The following is an 18985-nucleotide window of genomic DNA, read 5'->3' as shown; positions in this document are numbered from 1 at the left end:
GCCAGATCCTGAAACCCCAAGGCCGGATCCCAAAGCCTTGTGGCCTCGTCCCTGCAGCAGGGGCCTTGGACTTCGCCGTGCTCCGGAACGACCTTAGAAATATCATGAAACCAACTGTCCCCCAGTTCCAGGTCCAGCTGCCCCAGGGGCCACACCCAGCCCCCTCCTCCCTGCCCTCAACCCATTGTTTGTCTCCTTGAACCATGAGTTCCCTGTGGCAGAGAGCGGGTCCCTGCTGGGTCTGCAGCCAGCCCCCCAGGGCACTCTGGCAGTACAATTCCCCATTGTGTGTGTGTGTTCCCTGTAGCAGGTGTGTCTGTGTGAAGGAAACAAAGGCATGTACAAGGTTCCCTGCCCCAACTCCCCTGGGTGACTGCAGGCAGCAGTTGCGATTGCTAGGCAGCTGCCCCCTGGGTTGCTGCCCCACCCCAAAGCCACCCACAGCAGGCCAAGGCAGAAGTTCTCACCGGGGCCCCTCAGGAAGATCGGCCAGAGCACGGAGCCACCTGGCCGCAGGCCTCTCAGCTGTTCCTGCCCCAGACCAGGCGGGTGGATTGCTGAGTGCAGAAGTGGGGGGAGCAGGCAGGAGGGAAGATTCCTACCCTCCAGGGAAGGGAAGTGAGAGACAGACCAGACCCTGAGCTCCAGACAGCAGCATCAGGACACATCAGCAGCATCAGGACAGGGGGGCTGGCGGGAACGCAGGGGCTGATCCATAGCATTTAGGGTTATTGACCACGTGTTCTTAGATGCCCCACCATAAGTATCTGGCACTTCACCCCCCGACTGCATTTACCCTCAGCCCCCGTGGGTAGGGCCATTAGCCCCATTGCACTGATGGGAGTTCAGGGCCAGAGGCTGAGTGACTTGCCCAAGGCTACACAGGGAGCCCGTGGCAGAGCAGGGAATTGAACACAGGTCTCCCACATCCTAGGCTAGTGGCTGAACTGCCGGGCAGAGAGCGCAGGCCACGGGGGTCACCTAGACTGTGAGTGGGCCGAGCCGGGAGCCAGGCTGCTGGGCTCCATTTCTAGCTCTGACATTGAGTCACCAGGTGGCCGTGGGCATCCAGCGGGGCTGGGGAAAGGCACTTGTCGCCCTCACTCCCAGGGGCAGGTGGGGGAGGGCTAAGCAGCTGGTGTCTGAAAGGAGCCTGCAGCACCTTCGGGGCCTATTCCTGGACCCCAGAGTGCCTCCTTTGGTACAGAGGGCTGGTCTAGATTAGAGGAGAGAGCTGGACCCACCATGATCCCCACCTGGTCCTCCACTCGGCAGGCCCCTGAGCTGTGTGGGGCAGGCTGGATCCCCCACAGTGGGTGGGAGTGGATGGCCCTAGGAGCGCGGTGCGGGGGGCCGGCTCTCACGGGTGAGCCCCAGCGGCTCCAGGTGCAGCCACAGCCCGTTCTCGCTGCGCAGGATCAGCTCAGGCTTGCGCCGCACAGGTCTGCTCTCATCCAGCCGCACGGCGAAGCGCAGCAGCGTCAGCGCCAGCACCACCTTCATCTCTGCCATGGCGAAGTTCTGCCCGATGCAGTTCCTGCCAGAGAGCCAGGTGTGTCAGCCGGTGCTCTTCGCCCGGAAACCACACGCCATGTGAGGGCAGGGATGGGGGAGCAGGGACAGACAGATGCTGGGGGGAGCCCAACCCCCTCTGGGAGAAGGGACAGATCCTCAGCAATAACAGCTGACCCCAGCACTGACCAGAGGCCATCTCCTGTGTATCCCACAATGCTTCACTGCAGCCAGGGCGCCAACAGGGAGCCACTCGCTGGTGGGCAGCCGGGGGGGGAGAAGGGAGGGGGCAGTTCATGCGGCGAGGGGCTCTGAGCCCGGCAGGCAGGTTACCTGGGTCCAGCAGAGAAGGGCATGAAGGCCAGCGGGGGCTGGTTCTTGGAGTTCTCTGGGTTGAAGCGGTGCGGGTTATAGACCTGGAGCAGCAAGCACAGGGCACGGTGAGGGGAGAGAGGGTGGGGGGCAGGGCTGGGGTCCCTGAGCCAAGGAGGGAGCAAAGGCAGCCCCCCACACCCAGGTGCAGCAGGGGCACCAGGCTCCCCAAAACCGAGCTGCCCACTGGGGCCATGTGCTGGCAGTGGGGATGGTTCTGCCTCCACCCAACACTCAGAGCCGGGCCGGGCCCAGCGACCCAGCCCTGCCCAGTGAATGGGGGTGTGACCCTCACTCCCCTCTAGGCAAGCTCGGGGGCGGGGGGAAGCTTCCTCTCTGGGGAGGGTCGCTGGGAATAGGAAGCTGCTAGACTGATGGCGCTTCAGCACCCCCTAGTGCCACGCCGGGGCACTGGGTCAGCACTGACTGCGAGGGGACAGCACCCCCTACCGAGCCCCCCAATCCCGCCCCTGCAGCACAGCGCCCCCTAGTGCCATGCTGGAGGTGGCCGTGGGGCGGAGTAGAGCCAAAGGGACAGAACAGAGTGACCAGCGATACCTGGGGCTCCGGCCAGACAGCAGGATTGTGATGTGTCCCGTAGATACTGATCAGACAGACGTTCCCTGCCAGAGAGGAAACTGCCTCGTTAGAGAGGAAAGGGAGAAGGAGGGGAGGGGCAGAGCGCCTCAGGGGTTATGGGCCCAGATCTGGTGCCATGCCCCTGGCTGGGGGGCAGGGAAGGAGGCTGGTACCTTTGGGTAGGACACGTCCGTCGGGCATTTTGATGTCCTCGGTGCAGCGCCGGGACACGGCCGTGACGGGCGGGTGCAGGCGCAGACTCTCCTTGATGCACATGGTGGAGAAGGGCATCTGGGACAGGTCCTCCCTGCAGAGAGCAGAGCTTAGCGCTGGCCCCAGAGGTGGATGCACGAGGGGCCCAGTGTGAACCCATGAGCCAGGCACTGGGCTGGGACAGACTCGCATCTGCATGGAGCTGGCACTGAGGGGACGTATGACACCGTGAGTGGCGGGGGAGGGGGATGCACACCTGAGTGGCAGGGCCCTTGGGCATGTCCGGGGGGGCATCAAAACCCAGAGTGGCAGGGCCCTTGGGCACTGGGGAGCAGCCTAGGCCCATCTTGTAGGGGAAGCCCTCCAGCTTGTGGGGCTGGCAGAGGTGAAGGGGCCCCAGCACTAGGCATGGACCGGTGGGAGAGGGGAGGGCAGCGGCTGTGCTAACCCTCACAGGTGGGGCGGGGGCTGTGCTGGGACTAAAGGGTGGGGGAGGCCACACAGGCCCTGGAAGTGGTGGTGCTGGCGGTCCGCACTGCACTGGACAGACCCAGCACTGCAGCCGGAGCAGCCATCTCACCATTCAATCTCCTCCGACTCCTTGTCCCGCATTAAGTCCTGGATCTCCTCCCGGCAGCGCTCCTGGTACTCGGGGTGACAGGCCAGGTTATACAGCACCCAGGAGAGGCCGCTGGCTGTGGTGTCGTGGCCTGCAGAGAGAGGCCAGCGCAGCGTGAGAGATGCCGGGGGGCCGGAGAGGGACTGTGGAGACTCCGGGGCTGGAGGGACCCTGCCCGGCTCAGCTCCCCCTGCCAGCACCTCCTCTGGGGCCTTGCTCCCCGTGACTCTCTGGCAGTGCCAGTGGGAACTCCAGGCCCCTCGTGCATGGGGGGCGAGTGGGGTGACTCTGAGCATCTGCCCCCTCTAGTGCCCCCCCTCTCTTGCTGGGACTGTCTGGCAGTGCCCAGGGGCAGATCTGTCTTAGCTCCATTTCACGGAAAGGCACACCCAGGTCACCCAGAGCCAGGGACTGAACCCAGCTCTCCTGCCCTCCTCCCCCACCAGAGCCATGTCATCTGCGGAGACAACATGAGGCTGTGAGGTCAGCAGGAGAGCCCCCCCGCCCAGGGCGGCTTCTCACCCTCAAACATGAAGGTGTCGGCCTCGGCTGCGATGTCCTCATCTGACAGGTCTTGGCCGTCCTCATCCTGCACAGAGCACACACTGCTGGACGGGTAACTTGGCTCCCCACAGGGCCCAGCCCACACCTGCCCCATCTCAGACCCTGGGAGGATGGGACATCTTGGGGTGGAGTGAGCTAGGCCATCTCCCCTCCACCCCAGCCCAGGGAAAGAGGCAGCCCCTGCCCTGCCCCACAGCCTAGGCCCCAAGGTGGGCACACCCCTCCCCCCATGCCCAGCCTGGCCTTTGGTGTTAGAGCTCCCCAGAGGTGCCAGCCCCATGTCGCCAAGTGCAGATTATATCCCTCCACGCTGAGCATGCTGGGAAGGCAGCACTGGCTCAGCCGCCCCAGAGAGCTGGGCTGGAGGGCAACTCCTGGTATGACAGACATCACACAGCACCTTCCACCTGGCAACGCCCTGCCCGGACATCAACGAACCCCCAGCTCCCGAGGGCACGGCCTCCCACTGTGCTACCTTGGCCAATAGCAGGACATCAGTGACCTCCCCACCCCCATGGGACAGGCCCCCACCGCGTTACCTTGGCCAGGAGCAGGATGTCAATGAAGTCCACCGTCTTGCCCTGCTTGGATTTGAGCCAGGCCTCCCTGCCCAGGTGGCTCAGGGCCTGGTGGCGCCGCTGCACCACGTCGGCTGTGAAGCGGTGCACGGTGTCGCAGGCGCGCCGGAAGCGCTGCCCGTCGGGCGTCAGGTAGTACAGGAAGTCCCAGTGCAGGAGCAGGTGGTGCTGGCGTCGCACCACCAGGGAGCTGAGCTCCAGGATGGCTGCGATGTAGTCACTGGGCGTCCTGCAACACAACAGGCCAGCATGTGACTGACAGGCTGGGGCAGGGGGTGTGCCCTGATCAGAGCTGGGGGATCCCGGGGGGCTGGGCCTTGCAACAGAGCGATCATGTGATCTCCCAGCCACGGGATCTCCAGGCCGGCCAGCAGGGCGGGGACTGAGCTCGGGTGCCTCTGGCTGCTGCTGTGGCTCAGCCAGTGAATTTGAGTCATTTATCCTGCAGGATGCTTAACCAGAAAGGGTTAAGCATCCTGCAGGATAAATGACTCAAGCCAGGTCTACACTACCGCGGTAGTTCGACAGCTGGCAATCGAACTTCCGGGTTCGATTTATCGCGTCTGGTCTGGACGCGATAAATCGATCCCGGAAGCGCTCGCTGTCGACTGCGGTACTCCAGCTCGGCGAGAGGAGTACCGCGGAGTCGACGGGGAGCCTGCCTGCCGCGTGTGGACCGCGTCTGAACCGCGGTAAGTTCGAACTAAGGTATGTCGACTTCGGCTACGTTATTCACGTAGCTGAAGTTGCGTACCTTAGTTCGAATTTGGGGGTTAGTGTAGACCAGGCCAAATTCAGCCCTTAAAAACATATGGGGAGATAATGTTTGTGGTTTTATGTATTTACGTATTTATTGATAGAGGTCAACAATGCCATCAAACAGTCCCTGTCTATGCCGTATTCTGTTAATTCAGATATCAAAAGAACATCTTAGCATTTAAATGAACTGTAAACGCAGGATATCATCGCTGTATTCATCTCTCTTTGAAATGTATAGCCAATCATCTGTGAATGGTGGAAAAACAGGCAACTGCCTTATGTTAATTCGGGTAGCTAATTACCGGTGATGGACCTACTTCAAAGTGGCCCTGATTGCCTGTTGTTGGCCTAAGGACTCGGACCTGTCCAAGAAGGCCTGGAGTTGTATCAAAGACCCTTGGGTCCTGAGCCTGTTTATCTCAGATCTGCTTGAGGCTTCATGCAGGGGAAGCCTAAGTCACAAGGACTGAGATCCCAGGTCTGACAGGACAGCCCTGAATATAAACATTGGACTATAACCTATGGACTATTGCCAAAAGAACTCTTTGCGTCTACAAAGCTCAACATCTCTGCTATAAATCTGAACCTCAAGAATGATACTCATGTCTGTATGTATACTGGTCTTTTAACCAATTCTCTCTTTTCTATTTGAATAAATTTGACTTTAGTGAATAAGAATTGGCTGGAAGGGTGGATTTGGGTAAGATCTGGAATATTCATTAACCCGGGAGGTAACGTGTCCGATCCTTTGGGATTGGTAGAACCTTTTCTGTTATATGATGAATAAGATTTTCATTGATCCTCATCATATTTGACTTGGGTGTCTGGGTGGAGGCCTGGGGCTGGGCTGCTTGAAGGGAACTGTGTTGTTGACTTCTGAGTAGCCCGTGAGCTATAACAGAAGCTGTTTTGCGCTGACTTGGTAAATCTAAGTATTGGAATGTCCACCAGCTTGGGGGCTTGTCTGCCCCATTCTTTGCAGTTCACCCTAATTGGGTGACCTCAGTTGGCTCCCCTGAGATCCCAGTCACAGGGACCATAAAGAGCCCCAGACATGGGGTGGGGAAGGCAGCACGGCCCAGGCAGGCTCCAAGGAGCCCCCAGGCTAGCGCAGCCTGTTCCCTGGGTGCACCGAGGGGTCTGGGGTGTCAGGGGGCCCCACCCCCATGGGACAGCGATGTCAGCAGGGCATGGGAGATTGGGGGACGGGTGAGGTTCAGAGCACAGCTGGGCCTGGCACGGATGGAGAAGTGCCCCTCCCCATCAGCTGGACAGAATGAACATGGGTTTGGCAGGAGCCGATCTCGGATTCCTCCCCAGGGCAGGCTGATGGGTCGGGACGTCCTGGTGTGAGCAAGTCCTGCCCGGGTTCCCCAGGGTCACAGGTCACCTCACTGCAGCAGAGGTGGGAACTGACTCCCGGCCTGCCAGGAAACCAGCCAGTTCCCCCGTCGCTGCCAGGTGAGGCTCCAGCCCAGCCCTCAGTCCCATTTCTGGCAATGGGGTCCGCTCTGAACTTGCACGCTGTGGACAGAAATGCTGGGCTCCCAGCACGTCCCTCCGCCAGCCCGGGGCCCGTCTGCACCGGCACGTCCCTCCACCAGCCCAGGGCCCGCCTGCACCGGCACGTCCCTCTGCCAGCCCGGGGCCCGCCTGCACCGGCACGTCCTGCAGCCAGCCCAGGGCCCGCCTGCACCGGAACGTCCCGCAGCCAGCCCGGGGCCCGCCTGCACCGGCACGTCCCGCAGCCAGCCCGGGGCCCGCCTGCACCAGCACGTCCCGCAGCCAGCCCGGGGCCCGCCTGCACCGGCACGTCCCGCAGCCAGCCCGCGGCCCGCCTTCACCGGCACGTCCCGCAGCCAGCCCGGGGCCAGCCTGCACCGGCACGAACCGCAGCCAGCTGGCAGTGTCCCATAACAGGGAGTCAAAGTGCACCAGTGCAGTAAAACAGATACAAGCTGCAGACAAGGGCCCTGCAGTACATGTATAAACTGGGGGCAGGAGGGTTCTGGGGGGACGGGACTGAGGTGAGGAGCTTCCTGGCAGCAAGATGCATGCGGCAGCAGGATCATCCCCCCAAGAGAAGCACAGCACAGCCATGCTGACCCCCCCGCCCCGCAACACCTCCAGACACCCCACTGGAGAGTCCCTGCCCAGGCCTGCAGTAACACCCTCCCCACCCTGGGATCTCCAGTTCAGGGACCCATTCCGTGAATCCGGATGGGCTCACTGGGGCCAGGCCAGGAAGGGAGGGACCCTGCAGCCCATTCTCCCCACTCTGACCTCCCCCCATGAGGGTCAGCGCGGGGCCCTGCTGTGGGAGCTGCCCCCGTGTCACTCACTCCTGGCAGTTGCTGTTGTAGCTGAAGACACATTTCTGCAGACTGTCCAGGGTCATGAGGCTGACCTGTCCAAACATGTCCAGGGAGGTGGAGCCTGACGCCACCAGCCGGCGCCACTTGACCTGTGGGAGAACAGTGCCCGTGAGAGCCGCACAGCCACCCGCAGGGACAGCCCTTCAGAGCCCAGTGCCCACGCAATGCGGGTGGGCCAGCGTCAGAGACAGGCAAGCAGACAGGGAGGAGGCTAGTGGACTGGTGTAGTGAAAGGGCTGGGCATGCGGTGGGGGCAGGTGCAAGATCAGTGGGCAGGGTATCGGTGCAGTATATGCCCTGGGGGGGGGAGGTGCAGGGCCAGGGGCACAGCGTAGTGATGGTGCAGCATATTCCGTAGGGTGTGGGGGAGGCAGGGGTGAGGGCAGGGTGCTGGTGCAGCATATGCCACGGGAGGAGGGCACTAGTGCAGCGTGTGCCGTGGGGGGAGGGTCACGGGCAGGCTGGGGGTGGAAGGGTGCCAGGGCAGTGTGTGCCGTGGGGGAAGGGTCACGGGCAAGCTGGCGGGTGCCAGGGCAGTATATGCCATGGGAGGGGCCAGAGGCACAGGCACGGATTTGGTGCAGTGGGGGGAGGGGAGGTACTCACATGCATGATGTCAGTGCTCTGGTTGAAGATCTTCATGTAGGGCTTCAGGATGTCGAAGTGGAAGGCTGGCGTCAGCATGCGCCGGTGCCGCACCCATTTCGCACCATTGCTCAGCAGCAAACCGTCCCCTGAGATGACAGGCACTCAGTTCAGAGCCTGGCAGCCATGGCAGAGATCCCGTAGCCCAGGCCCCCAGCAGTCCCCTGAATCATAGCCAGCTGGGGTGCTCAGCGAGAACCAACCTCCCTGGTGCATGTCGGGCAGGCACGAGAGTGTGCACGTGTGTGCAATGCGTGCAAGGAGTGTGGGTGGGGGTATGAGTGAAATATGTGTGTGTGTGTTTGTGGGGCACATGTGGGCATGAACATGCAGGTGAATGCGTGTGTATACGTGCAGGTGCGTGGTAGTATGTGCAGAGAGGTGCATGCGCATATCAAGGTGTGTGTGTGATCCTGTGCAAACCCATGTGCTGGTGCTCACGGCTATGGCATGAGTAGCTCCAGCTCCACACCGACATAAGAATGGACAGACTGGGTCAGCACAATGGTCCATCCAGCCCAGTGTCCTGTCTGCTGACAGTGGCCATATTTCCCCTTAATCGTCTCTTTTCCAAGCTGAAAACTCCCAGTCTTTTTAATCTTTCCTCATACGGAAGCTGTTCCAAACCCCTAGTAATTTTTGTTGCCCTTTTATGAACCTTTTCCAATTCCAGTATATGTTTTTTGAGATGGGGCGACCACACCTGCACGCAGGATTCAAGATGTGGGCGTACCATGGATTTATATAGAGACAATATGATATTTTCTGTCTTATTATCTATCCCTTTTCTAAGGGTTCCCAACATTCTGTTCACTTCTTTGACTGCCGCTGCACATTGAGTGGATGTTTTCAGAGAACTATCCACAATGACGCCAAGATCTCTTTCTTGAGTGATAACAGCTAATTTAGGCCCCATCCATTTGTATGTATAGTTGGGATTATGTTTTCCAATGTGCGTTACTTGGCATTTATCAGCATTGAATTTCATCTGCCATTTTGTTTCCCAGTCACCCAGTTTGGAGAGATCCCTTTGAAACTCTTTGCAGTCGGCTTTGGACTTATCTTGAGCAGTTTTGTATCATCTGCAAATTTTGTCACCTGTTTACCCCCTTTTCCAGATCATTTATGAATATGTTGAATAGCACTGGTCCCAGTACAGACCCCTGGGGGACACCACTATTTACCTCTCTCCATTCTGAAAACTGACCATTTATTCCTACCCTTTGTTTCCTGTCTTTTAGCCAGTTACTGATCCAGAAAGGACCTTCCCTCTTATCCCATGACAGCTTACTTTGCTTACAAGCCTTTGGTGAGGGAACTTTGGTGAGTCACCCCCCTTCCCTTGGTCAGTCAGGGACTGCGATGAGGTAATGCTCATCTGACCCCGAGGGGGGGGGGCAGCATAGCCAAGAGGGAAGAAACAACGTGATAAAAGGGAGAGACGTTTGCCATGCTTTTCCTCTCTCGTCCACCTCCATCTACAGATACCACCACCAAGCGACTGAAGCACTGATCAAAGGGGAGAGCCTGGCTGAAGAGCAACCAGCCAGCCTGTGGTGAGAAGCATCTAAGTTTGTAAGGGCATTGAAAGTGCTAAGATCAGCTTAGAATGCGTTTTGCTTTTATTTCATTGGACCAAATCTGACTTGTTTTGCTTTGACTTATAAATCACTTAAAATCTATCTTTGTAGTTAATAAATCTGTTTGTTTATTCTACCTGAAGCAGTGCGTTTGGTTTGAAGCATGTCAGAGACTCCCCTTGGGAGAACAAGCCTGGTACATATCAATTTCTTTATTAAATTGATGAACTTATATAAGCTTGCAGCATCCAGCAGGCATAATTGGACACTGCAAGACAGAGGTTCCTAGGTTTGTGTCTGGAACCAGAGATACTGGCTAGTGTCATTCAGTTGCACAGTCCAAGGAGCAGTTACATGCCAGAGGCTGTGCGTGAACAGCCCAGGAGTAGGGGTTCTCACAGTAGAGCAGAGTAAGGCTGGCTCCCAGAGTTGAGGATTGGAGTGACCTAGCAGATCACCGGTCCGGATAACACCAGAGGGGAATGTCACACCCTCCTTTCCCCACAAGGCCGTCCCCTGGGGTCCGGGCCCCATGACACCAAGCACAACAGATCCAAGCCCAGAAGAAAGCGCACTCACCCAGCCAGGGCTTCAGGAAGCCATAGAACACGTAGTCCTTGGGTGCGATGGCAGCTGTGGGGGAGACCAGAGACGGGGCAGGCCCGGGGGTTAGTGCTGAGACACACACATGGCTCGGGGGGGGCAGAGACGGGGCAGGCCCAGGGGTTAGTGTTGAGACACACACATGACTCGGGGGGGCAGAGATGGGGCAGGCCCAGGGTTTAGTGCTGAGACACACACACGGTACAGGGGGGCAGAGATGGGCGCAACCCGGCGTTAGCGCTCAGACACGGTATGGGGGGCGGTATTGGGGCGCATCCCGGTGCCACCGCTCACACACACACACGGTACAGGACACAGGGAAGGAGTGCAGGGCTACTGGTATCGGAGCCCTGGTTGGAGCTGCAGCACTTATTAGTCTGGAAAGGGGCAGCCGCAGGAAGGTGGGTCTGTCCAGCGCCTGCTTGCTCCACAGGCTGTTTCCTAAGGAGCCTTGGAGCATCCCCCTGTGAAAGGAGCCCCTGTCAGACAAGGCAGAGCCCTGCTGGACACCCTGCTCCAGGCTCCTCCCTAGCAGCCAGGAGGGCGGCTGCTGGGGCAGCAGGACAGGCTCATTGAACAGGGTGAAGGAGCCACACGACAGGGACCAGGCGCTGAGCCACCAGGCCCCTCACGCAGAGCAGGCTCTGCTCTGAGCGAGTCACGGACAGGCAGGACATGGGGCGCAAGCAGCATCTGCAGCCTGGGCCGGGCCTGCGGAGTGACAGACACTGCACCTGGGGCAGTGCCTGCGACCCACGGACTGCGGGAGCTCGGCAGTCACGTGGGGCCTTCACAGTACAGAGCTTGACATCTTTAAAACTCCCTATTTATTAGTTGTAATCCCTGACTCTAAAAGCGGGGTGGGATCCTGTGGCTACAGCAGGGTCTGAAGAGGGCTGGGAGCCAGGACTCCTGGGTTCTATTCCTGTCTCTTCCACACACACCCCCGCATCATTCTCCAGATTTCCCCCAACCCCTGACATCCCACTAGTCTCATGGCCATGCACCCCCATAATGGTATCTGCCCCACACTCTCTGCTTCTTCCCATAGGCCCCCCCAAGAACATTGGCCATTTAGTCCTTATGAGTCCCCCTGACCTGTTTCTCCCCTGGACCACCTCCCTAATTGTCCCCTTCACCCCACAGCCCTGCTGCACCCCTTCGGGACCATGGACTGAGCTGATGAAGGGCAGGGGTGTGTATGTGTCCCTGAGCTGGCTGGATGCTATCAGACACATTGGGCTGACCCCACTCGCCTATCACCAGCCCCAGCAGCCAGGGATGCCGGCAGGGCTGCAATGAATCTTTGTTCCCATGGGTCACTGGCTCAGAGGCTGACGGTGGCTTCAGCCAGCAGCCAGGGGGACGTGCTCCTCTCAGGACGCTAGGGGCTGGCTACAGCCTCTGCCATAACCCCTCCGGGGCCAGGGGAACTCACTAAGGACCCTGGGTTGGCAGCCCCCTGCCATGACAGCACCCAGCCAGACAAGCAGCCCAATGAGCAGCCACGTGCCGAGCTGAGCTCAGCCCGAGACCTGAGCCATTCCCTCAGCCCCGACAGCCAGGCAGCCTCCTCCTCAGAACCGTGGAGGAGGGCTGGTCCTCCTGGCCGGGGGCTTTTCTAGGGAGCAGCTGCCTCTCACCACTGGGCCCATGTCCCCAGAGGTCCCATCATGCCGGGAGCAAATAGCACAACAGATAAGACCTATGGGTTAGAGTGGATGAGAAGCTGGATATGAGTCGACAGTGTGCCCTTGTTGCCAAGAAGGCTACCAGCATTTTGGGCTGTATAAGTAGGGGCATTGCCAGCAGATCGAGGGACGTGATCATTCCCCTCTATTCGACATTGGTGAGGCCTCATCTGGAGTACTGTGTCCAGTTTTGGGCCCCACACTACAAGAAGGATGTGGAAAAATTGGAAAGAGTCCAGCGGAGGGGAACAAAAATGATTAGGGGGCTGGAGCACATGACTTATGAGGAGAGGCTGAGGGAACTGGGATTGTTTAGTCTGCAGAAGAGAAGAAGGAGGGGGGATTTGATAGCTGCTTTCAACTACCTGAAAGGGGGTTCCAAAGAGGATGGAGCTCGGCTGTTCTCAGTGGTAGCAGATGACAGAACAAGGAGTAATGGTCTCAAGTTGCAGTGGGGGAGGTTTAGGTTGGATCTTAGGAAAAACTTTTTCACTAGGAGGGTGGTGAAGCAGTGGAATGGGTTACCTAGGGAAGTGGTGGAATCTCCTTCCTTAGAGGTTTTTAAGGTCAGGCTTGACAAAGCCCTGGCTGGGATGATTTAGTTGGTGTTGGTCCTGCTTTGAGCAGGAGGTTGGACTAGATGACCTCCTGAGGTCCCTTCCAACCCTGATATTCTATGATTCTATGATAGCTCCAGGTGCCTGCTGGGAATCCAATCCCCTGCTGAGCCCCAGGACAGACAGATGGACGGACGGACACACAAACTCCTGGCGCTGGGGCCACCCTCACTACCTGACTCCAGCAGCACGGGTTTAACGACCTCTGGGTGGAAGAGCCGCAGAATGGGAAACCAGGGGCCAAACCACCAAAGGCAGGAGTGGCTGTAGCGCCCGACGAGCTCGTCTACGCACTGCATCCCCTCCTCCGTGTTCTGACCCTACAACGAGGAGCCATGGGTTAGCCACGGGCCAGCCGGGACTCCGGCCACGTCTCTGGCCAGGGCGACATGCTGGGCCCAGCGCCCGACTCAGCCCACTGCAGGAGCAGCAGCTCCCCGGGCAGACCCACTGCTGGCTGTTCTCAGAGTGCCTCCTGCTTCATTTCTAATGGGGGAGGGGAGACTGGCAGACTGCCCTCACCTGGCAGTAGGTTGGACGGGGCCACTTGGGGCTCCCAGCTGTTCTCTGTGCAGAGCTGAACCCAGGGCCTCAGTGGGCAGCGTGCATGAGCCCTCAGCCCTGGCATGAACTAGCTACGTGCATTCACACAGCCCCGGCACTGCACCCCCGCCCTGCGCTTCTCTGCCATCCAGCTGAGCTGAGCAGGACACTGAGTGCTGAGGGCTCCTGAGCCCCGAAGCACCCCTGTCCTGGCACAGTGACATACAGCTCTGCTCCAGGGAGTAACTCACCGCTCAGACCCAGCCGCTGGCTTTGAGGACAAAAGCCAGACCTCCCCCCTCTGTGTCCTGCCAAGCCAGCCCGGCACTGGGGGAGGGAGCTGGACTCTGGTCCTGCTGCTGCATCAGCAACGGGATTGTTTACAAAGTTCCAGCAGACTGAACTGGGTCCCTGGGCACAGCCCCTAGCCGCTGGGATGGGCAGCAGTTCAGGGATGAGCAAACAGGCCCCAGCTTAGCTCCACGTGCTCTTGGCCCTGCGGGCCCAGGCGCCACTTGGAGCAGGGCTAATTGGAAAGAGTGGCAGCAGTATGTGAATGGGAACAGAGATGTCGCCTCCGCAAGGGGGCAGGAGAGGCTGGAGCAGGAGCCCCCAGGCCAAGGAGCACCAACCAGGCCAGGGGGTGGACTCCTTCGGAGTCTGGCTCCAGCTCATTGCACAGCCCCCTGCAGCGCACAGCCCCAGCAACTCGCTCACCAGAGAGGGGCCTGCGCTGGTGGTGCTGGGGGGGGCGCAGTTGCACAGAACCCTCACCCTCTGCTGCACCCGCTGACTCCTCTCAGCACCCGGGTGATTGGCACTACGAGAGACACCAGCGCACTGGGCAACCGGCCCTGGCAGGGGCCACTCTCCCTGGGCAGCAGGGAGGGGACAGGGCCAGCACGGGCTCCCCATGTCACTGATCATTGCTGGCCATCACTACCCTGCCTCTGGAGTGTGTGCGTGTGTCCCCTGCCCTCCCCGGGGCCCAGCTGCTCATGCAAGACCAATGATGACACAAGTCCCCAGTGGGGAGGTGGCTCTGCTTCCTGCCCCCGAGGAGTTCAGCCAGGCAGTGCCCTTGGCCCTGCTGCCCAGACTGTCCTGAGCCATCACCCTGCCCGGGCTGGAAGGGTCTTTGCTGTGCAGCAGGTCCCACTGGGTGCTGCCTTAGGCCTGCCCTGCATGGCTGGGTCTCTGCTCCTGTTGTTCCCAGGAGCCCCGGGCACAGCACTGCTGGAGCTGAGAGCCTCAGTCCCGGCTATGGACCATTGACTCTTCATGCAGGAGACAGCCAGTCTGTGCTCCCTGTGCCCAGGAGAGGAGCTGCTATGGCTCAGTGGCTCTGGTAGGGTGAGGGCTTGTCCATGGCTCCCTGGCAGCACTGGGTGCGGGGGGTGGCTATACCACAGGGGCACCATCTCCCCTCTTCCAAAGGGGGAGCAGTAGCTGCAATCTGCAGCTCCTGGACACGCTCTGCCTGCTCCTGCACTCCTTGCCCCCCCCCGCATGAGGCCCAGAGGCATTGCTGGACTCAGCCCCGGGGACATCACTGGACTCAGCCCCATCCCCTTATGGCAGCAGGCAGCTTCTGGGTGCCCCTGGATCCAGAGGGTAGCAGGGGCTGGCTGGGCTGGATTCCCCAAAGCAGCAAATGGCACGATCTCTCACGAGCCAAACAGGAATTGGCACAAACCAGGGCACAAGGAAGACCCCCACGAACACCTGGCCCACACAGCTACATGACCCCATTTTATTCCCTGCCTCCCTGCACAGAGCACGTTGACGGCCTTTGCCCAGGGTGAGCTGGTGCAGACACTGGCCTGCAGCAAGAGCAGTCACATCAAGGGAGCTGGAGAAGCTGGACTAAGGCAGCCCATCCTCTGGGGGGATCCAAAACTGCCCGGGAGGAAGGGGATTCTGTAGAGCTGCAGAGCCCAGCCCGTCCGACGGGGTTTCCAATGCAGCACGGCCCCAGAGACAGACTAAAGCTTCCTGGGCAGAGCTGTCCCACAATGGAGCAGGGAGGCAGTAGTCCCTCCCTCCACTGTGCCCCCACCTCAAATAGCACAGTGACAGCAGGGGAGGGGTCCAGGAGGAGCCATCAGAACCAGGACCAGCTCCAGGCACCAGCTAAGGAAGCAGGTGCTTGGGGCGGCCAATACAAATGGGCAGCAGTCCAGCCACTCTTGGGGCTGCACGTCCGGTCTTTGGCGGGAATTTGGCAGCGGGTCCCTCAGTCCCTCCCTTCCTCTTTGAGCTGCCACCAAAGTTCCGCCGAAGAGGAAGAGAGGGAGTGAAGGACCCGCCGCCTAAGAATGGAGCAGCACGATTGAGCTGCTGCCGAAATGCCGCCGATCCGCTTTTTTTTCCCCCCGCTGCATGGGGCGGCCGAAAACCTGGAGCCGGCCCTGATCAGAACAACTCAAGCTCTGGAAAACCTGCCTCTCTGGGGGAGGCTACAGGAGCCCAATGGATTTAATTTCTTCAAGAGCAGGAAAAGAGGTGCCTAGCTCCCTGGGCAGGGATGCCTGGCAGCAGAGGGCTCTGCCATCCAGCAGACAGCGGCTGAGTGAGATCCAGCAGGAACAAATTCAGATTGGTAACGCAGTGCAAGTGTTTGACAGGGAGGGGAATGAGCCCTGGGAACAGCTGGCCCAGGGACGTAGGGGCTTTGCCATCCCTGGGAGTCTTTACATGGAGATGAGCTGTCCCTTTGTAACACTCCCTCCAGCACAGCCGGGAGCTCGGGGCTGGCTGCAGGGAGCTCTGGGGAGGGTCTCTGGCTTGTGTGACACAGGCAGTCAGATTAGAGGAACAGAACCGTCCCTCCTGGCCTGACCCACCCTGCATTCAGCTCTGGGCCCCCTGGAACCCTCTCTACAGTAACCCAATCCCAGCTGTCAAGGCCAGAAGAGGCTGCTGGGCCCACGCAGTGCAGAACCCAGGGGAGAGCAGCCAAGGTGGCAGGGAAGGATTGGTTCACCCAGGCAGGAGCGAGTCAGTTGAGCCAAGGGGCCTGCACTCATTATGTACGAGAACACAAGGGGTGGGACCCATGGGGGTGGGGGTTGACCTGGAACAGAGGGAGATCCAGGCTGGACAGTGCAGACTCCGAGGACCTATTGCTGGGAGACGCCCATTAGCTTCCCAGGCAGATTGTCCCCTCTGGTGCCTTCCCCAGGGCTCTGGTCAGGCTGCTCTGCAGGGCTGCAGGTGACTGGCTCCCAGCCCTGCCCTGGGGAAGATCAGGAAAACCTTCATACCAGCATGATGTCACACTGGGGTAAGGGACTGGCTGGGAGCCCTTCCCTTGGGATGTTCACAGCTAGCCTGGCCAGGGCCCTAGAGAACAGAGTGCTGGGGCCAGTCCTGCATAGGTTTCCCAGGGGATAGGCTAGAGCGGCCCAGGTGGTCTCTCCCATCTCTGGCCCCACAGGTTGTGTCTACACTGCAATTAGACACCTGTGACCTGCCCATGTCAGCTGACTCAGGCTCAGGGCTGTAAAACTGCGGTATAAACATTTGGGATCAGGCTGGAGCCCAAGTTCTGGGACCCCACAGGGGGGAGGTCCCAGAGGCCAGGCTCCATCCCCAGCCAGCATATCTACACTGCCGTGTAACAGCCCCACAACCCAAGCCAGCCGAAAGGGGCCAGCCACGGGTGTGTACGTGCTGTGCAGACATACCCTCAGAGTCTCACCACCACCCCCAGGAGCCAGCGTACCTGAGGCTGTTGTGATCGGCTTGAGGTAATCAGGGTGCACCAGGGACAGGACTGGTAGGAAGGGCCCCATCCATGTCACAAAGGCCTGGGACAATGTAGCCACTGTTTGGGACACCAAGCTCAGCCCCTCCTCACCAGGTATGAACTGCAGGAGGGATGGGGCAGAGTTAATACAGGGTAGGATTGGGACCCTCCTAGACTCCAGAGCAAGTCAGTGCACACCAGACAGGGCAGAATCAGATCCTCTGATCGGAGGCAGGACTGGGTCTCCCCACCGCCGTGTGCAATGCCTCACCAAGTGTATCTGTCAAGACCCTCACTCCTGAGCACGGCCGATGCCTGATATCACAGCACATGGTGACTGGCTATGCCCTTGCCACAGCTACACCAGGTGGGGCCATCCCACCAGGGGCTTTATAACCCTCCCTGCTCCACAGCAAAGGCAACCGAACATGCCTAGGGGCCACTCACCACCAACGCAGGCAGAGCCATTGGGATGCAGCTGGCTGGGAGGGGTGGCACGGGGCTCGGCCAGGGAGCATGGCAGGGGCCAGTGATGAGCAGAGAGGCTTCTATGGATTGGTTCCCTTAGAGCCCCCTGCCACTGGGCAAGTGTCTGGGCACCGGAGCCCAGGGCCACCCACCAGGGCACATCCCACGCTCAGCCTCAGGCCCTGCCTGGAGACCACGGCATTTGAGTGCAGGGCACTGGGTGGGTAGGGGGCCATTCACCCCCCCACACACACTCTGCATGTTGTCCAGAGCCCCACCTGCCCCATCCAGTGCCAGAGATGGAGCCCAGAGCCCTGCTGTATCGGGGGTGCATTAGAGCCAGCAGCCAGCATCCACAGCAGGATGGGAGCAGCAGTGTGGCCGATGCCTCTGCCTCCAGCTCAGGCCCTCCTCGTTGGGTCAGGAAATCTGACTGAGTTCAGACACTGCTCACTCTGGTGCCAGACGGGACGTGTGCTGAGAACCTGGTGGAGCTGTCCCAGGGCCCTCGTCTCCTACCCCTGCTCAGTCCCAGCCCCATTCCCACGTGTCTGATGGATGGGCACAACTCCCTGAGCAACCTGCCAGGCCATGGTCCCCTGGCCAGCACCAGCTGGGACCAAAGCCCTTCACCTGAGAGGGAGGGAGAGGCCTGAACCAGCTGGGTCACCTGCCCCCAGCCCTCTCGGGGGCTATTCCACCAGCCCCTCCCTTGGGATGGGCAAGGGTGGCTCCTGCCAGCAGGGATCCAGCCATGTCTCAGTGGCAGCAAGGGGTAAGAGGGAAGAGAAGACACTCATCCCCCTCCCCACCCCCACGTGACATGACACCTACCATCCCCAAGTGCCCCAGCAGCCAGTTGCGACGCGGGGGCTCCGGGAAGCAGCGCAGCCGCTGGCAGTTCACATAGTAGCGGTGCCAGGAGCTCCCGAGCTGCAGGAGGGTGCGGAAGAGCAGGGCCAGCAGGGCAAGGAGCAGGGCAGAGACGGTGTAGGCACGGAAGGGGGTCTGCTCCATGCTCAGCAGCTCCAGGACCCAGTCCGTGAGCGGCAGCATCCTGTGGGGAGAGACAGGGCTGTTACTGGGGGTGAACTGCCACTGGGTCCCTTTGTTACAAGCTGTATGCAAGTTACTGAGCTACTGAGAAGTAGATACGCTGGAGGGTAGGGATAGGGTCCAGAGTGACCTAGACAAATTGGAGGATTGGGCCAAAAGAAATCTGATGAGGTTCAACAAGGACAAGTGCAGAATCCCGCACTTAGGAAGGAAGAGTCCCATGCACTGCTACAGACTGAGGACCGACTGGCTAAGCAGCAGCTCTGCAGAACAGGACCTGGGGATTACAGTGGAGGAGAAGCTGGATATGAGTCAGCAGTGTGCCCTTGGTGCCAAGAAGGCTAACAGCATATTGGGCTGCATTAGTAGGAGCATTGCCAGCAGATCGAGGGAAGTGATTATTTCCCTCTATTCGGCACTGGTGAGGCCACATCTGGAGTATTGCGTCCAGTTTTGAGCC

At 59.8% G+C, this 18985-nt stretch overlaps 1 protein-coding gene and 1 pseudogene across 1 annotated transcript; both read right to left on the bottom strand.

Moving 5' to 3' along the window:
* Window positions 1-18985, bottom strand: part of LOC135891988 (adhesion G protein-coupled receptor E2-like) — a 1091233-nt pseudogene that overhangs the window by 310247 nt on the left and 762001 nt on the right.
* On the bottom strand, window positions 1333-18525 carry LOC135891547 (ultra-long-chain fatty acid omega-hydroxylase-like). Its single transcript, XM_065419113.1, has 12 exons — window positions 18304-18525; window positions 16978-17122; window positions 10376-10429; window positions 8178-8305; window positions 7539-7660; window positions 4399-4666; window positions 3818-3884; window positions 3257-3386; window positions 2637-2770; window positions 2443-2507; window positions 1846-1928; window positions 1333-1537 (listed from the first exon to the last, which is right to left on the bottom strand). Exons 1-12 carry the CDS (start codon window positions 18523-18525, stop codon window positions 1333-1335), a joined length of 1623 nt encoding a protein of 540 aa, XP_065275185.1.

Source organism: Emys orbicularis, chromosome 19 (genome assembly GCF_028017835.1).
Source record: "Emys orbicularis isolate rEmyOrb1 chromosome 19, rEmyOrb1.hap1, whole genome shotgun sequence".
Classification (NCBI taxonomy): Eukaryota; Metazoa; Chordata; order Testudines; family Emydidae; genus Emys; species Emys orbicularis.
Note: the sequence above shows the minus strand (reverse complement) of the source record. Positions and strands in the feature narration are given on the sequence as shown.

What these genes read in the sequence shown, in the direction of transcription:
- LOC135891547 (XM_065419113.1), bottom strand. Translation starts at nt 18,525, where the DNA reads ATGCTGCCGCTCACGGACTGGGTCCTGGAGCTGCTGAGCATGGAGCAG. An exon ending in TGCTGGGGCACTTGGGGATG is followed by an intron (nt 17,123 to 18,303) that starts GTAGGTGTCATG and finishes TCCCTCCTGCAG; the next exon opens with TTCATACCTGGTGAGGAGGG. An exon ending in CTTCCTGAAGCCCTGGCTGG is followed by an intron (nt 8,306 to 10,375) that starts GTGAGTGCGCTT and finishes CTGTCATCTCAG; the next exon opens with GGGACGGTTTGCTGCTGAGC.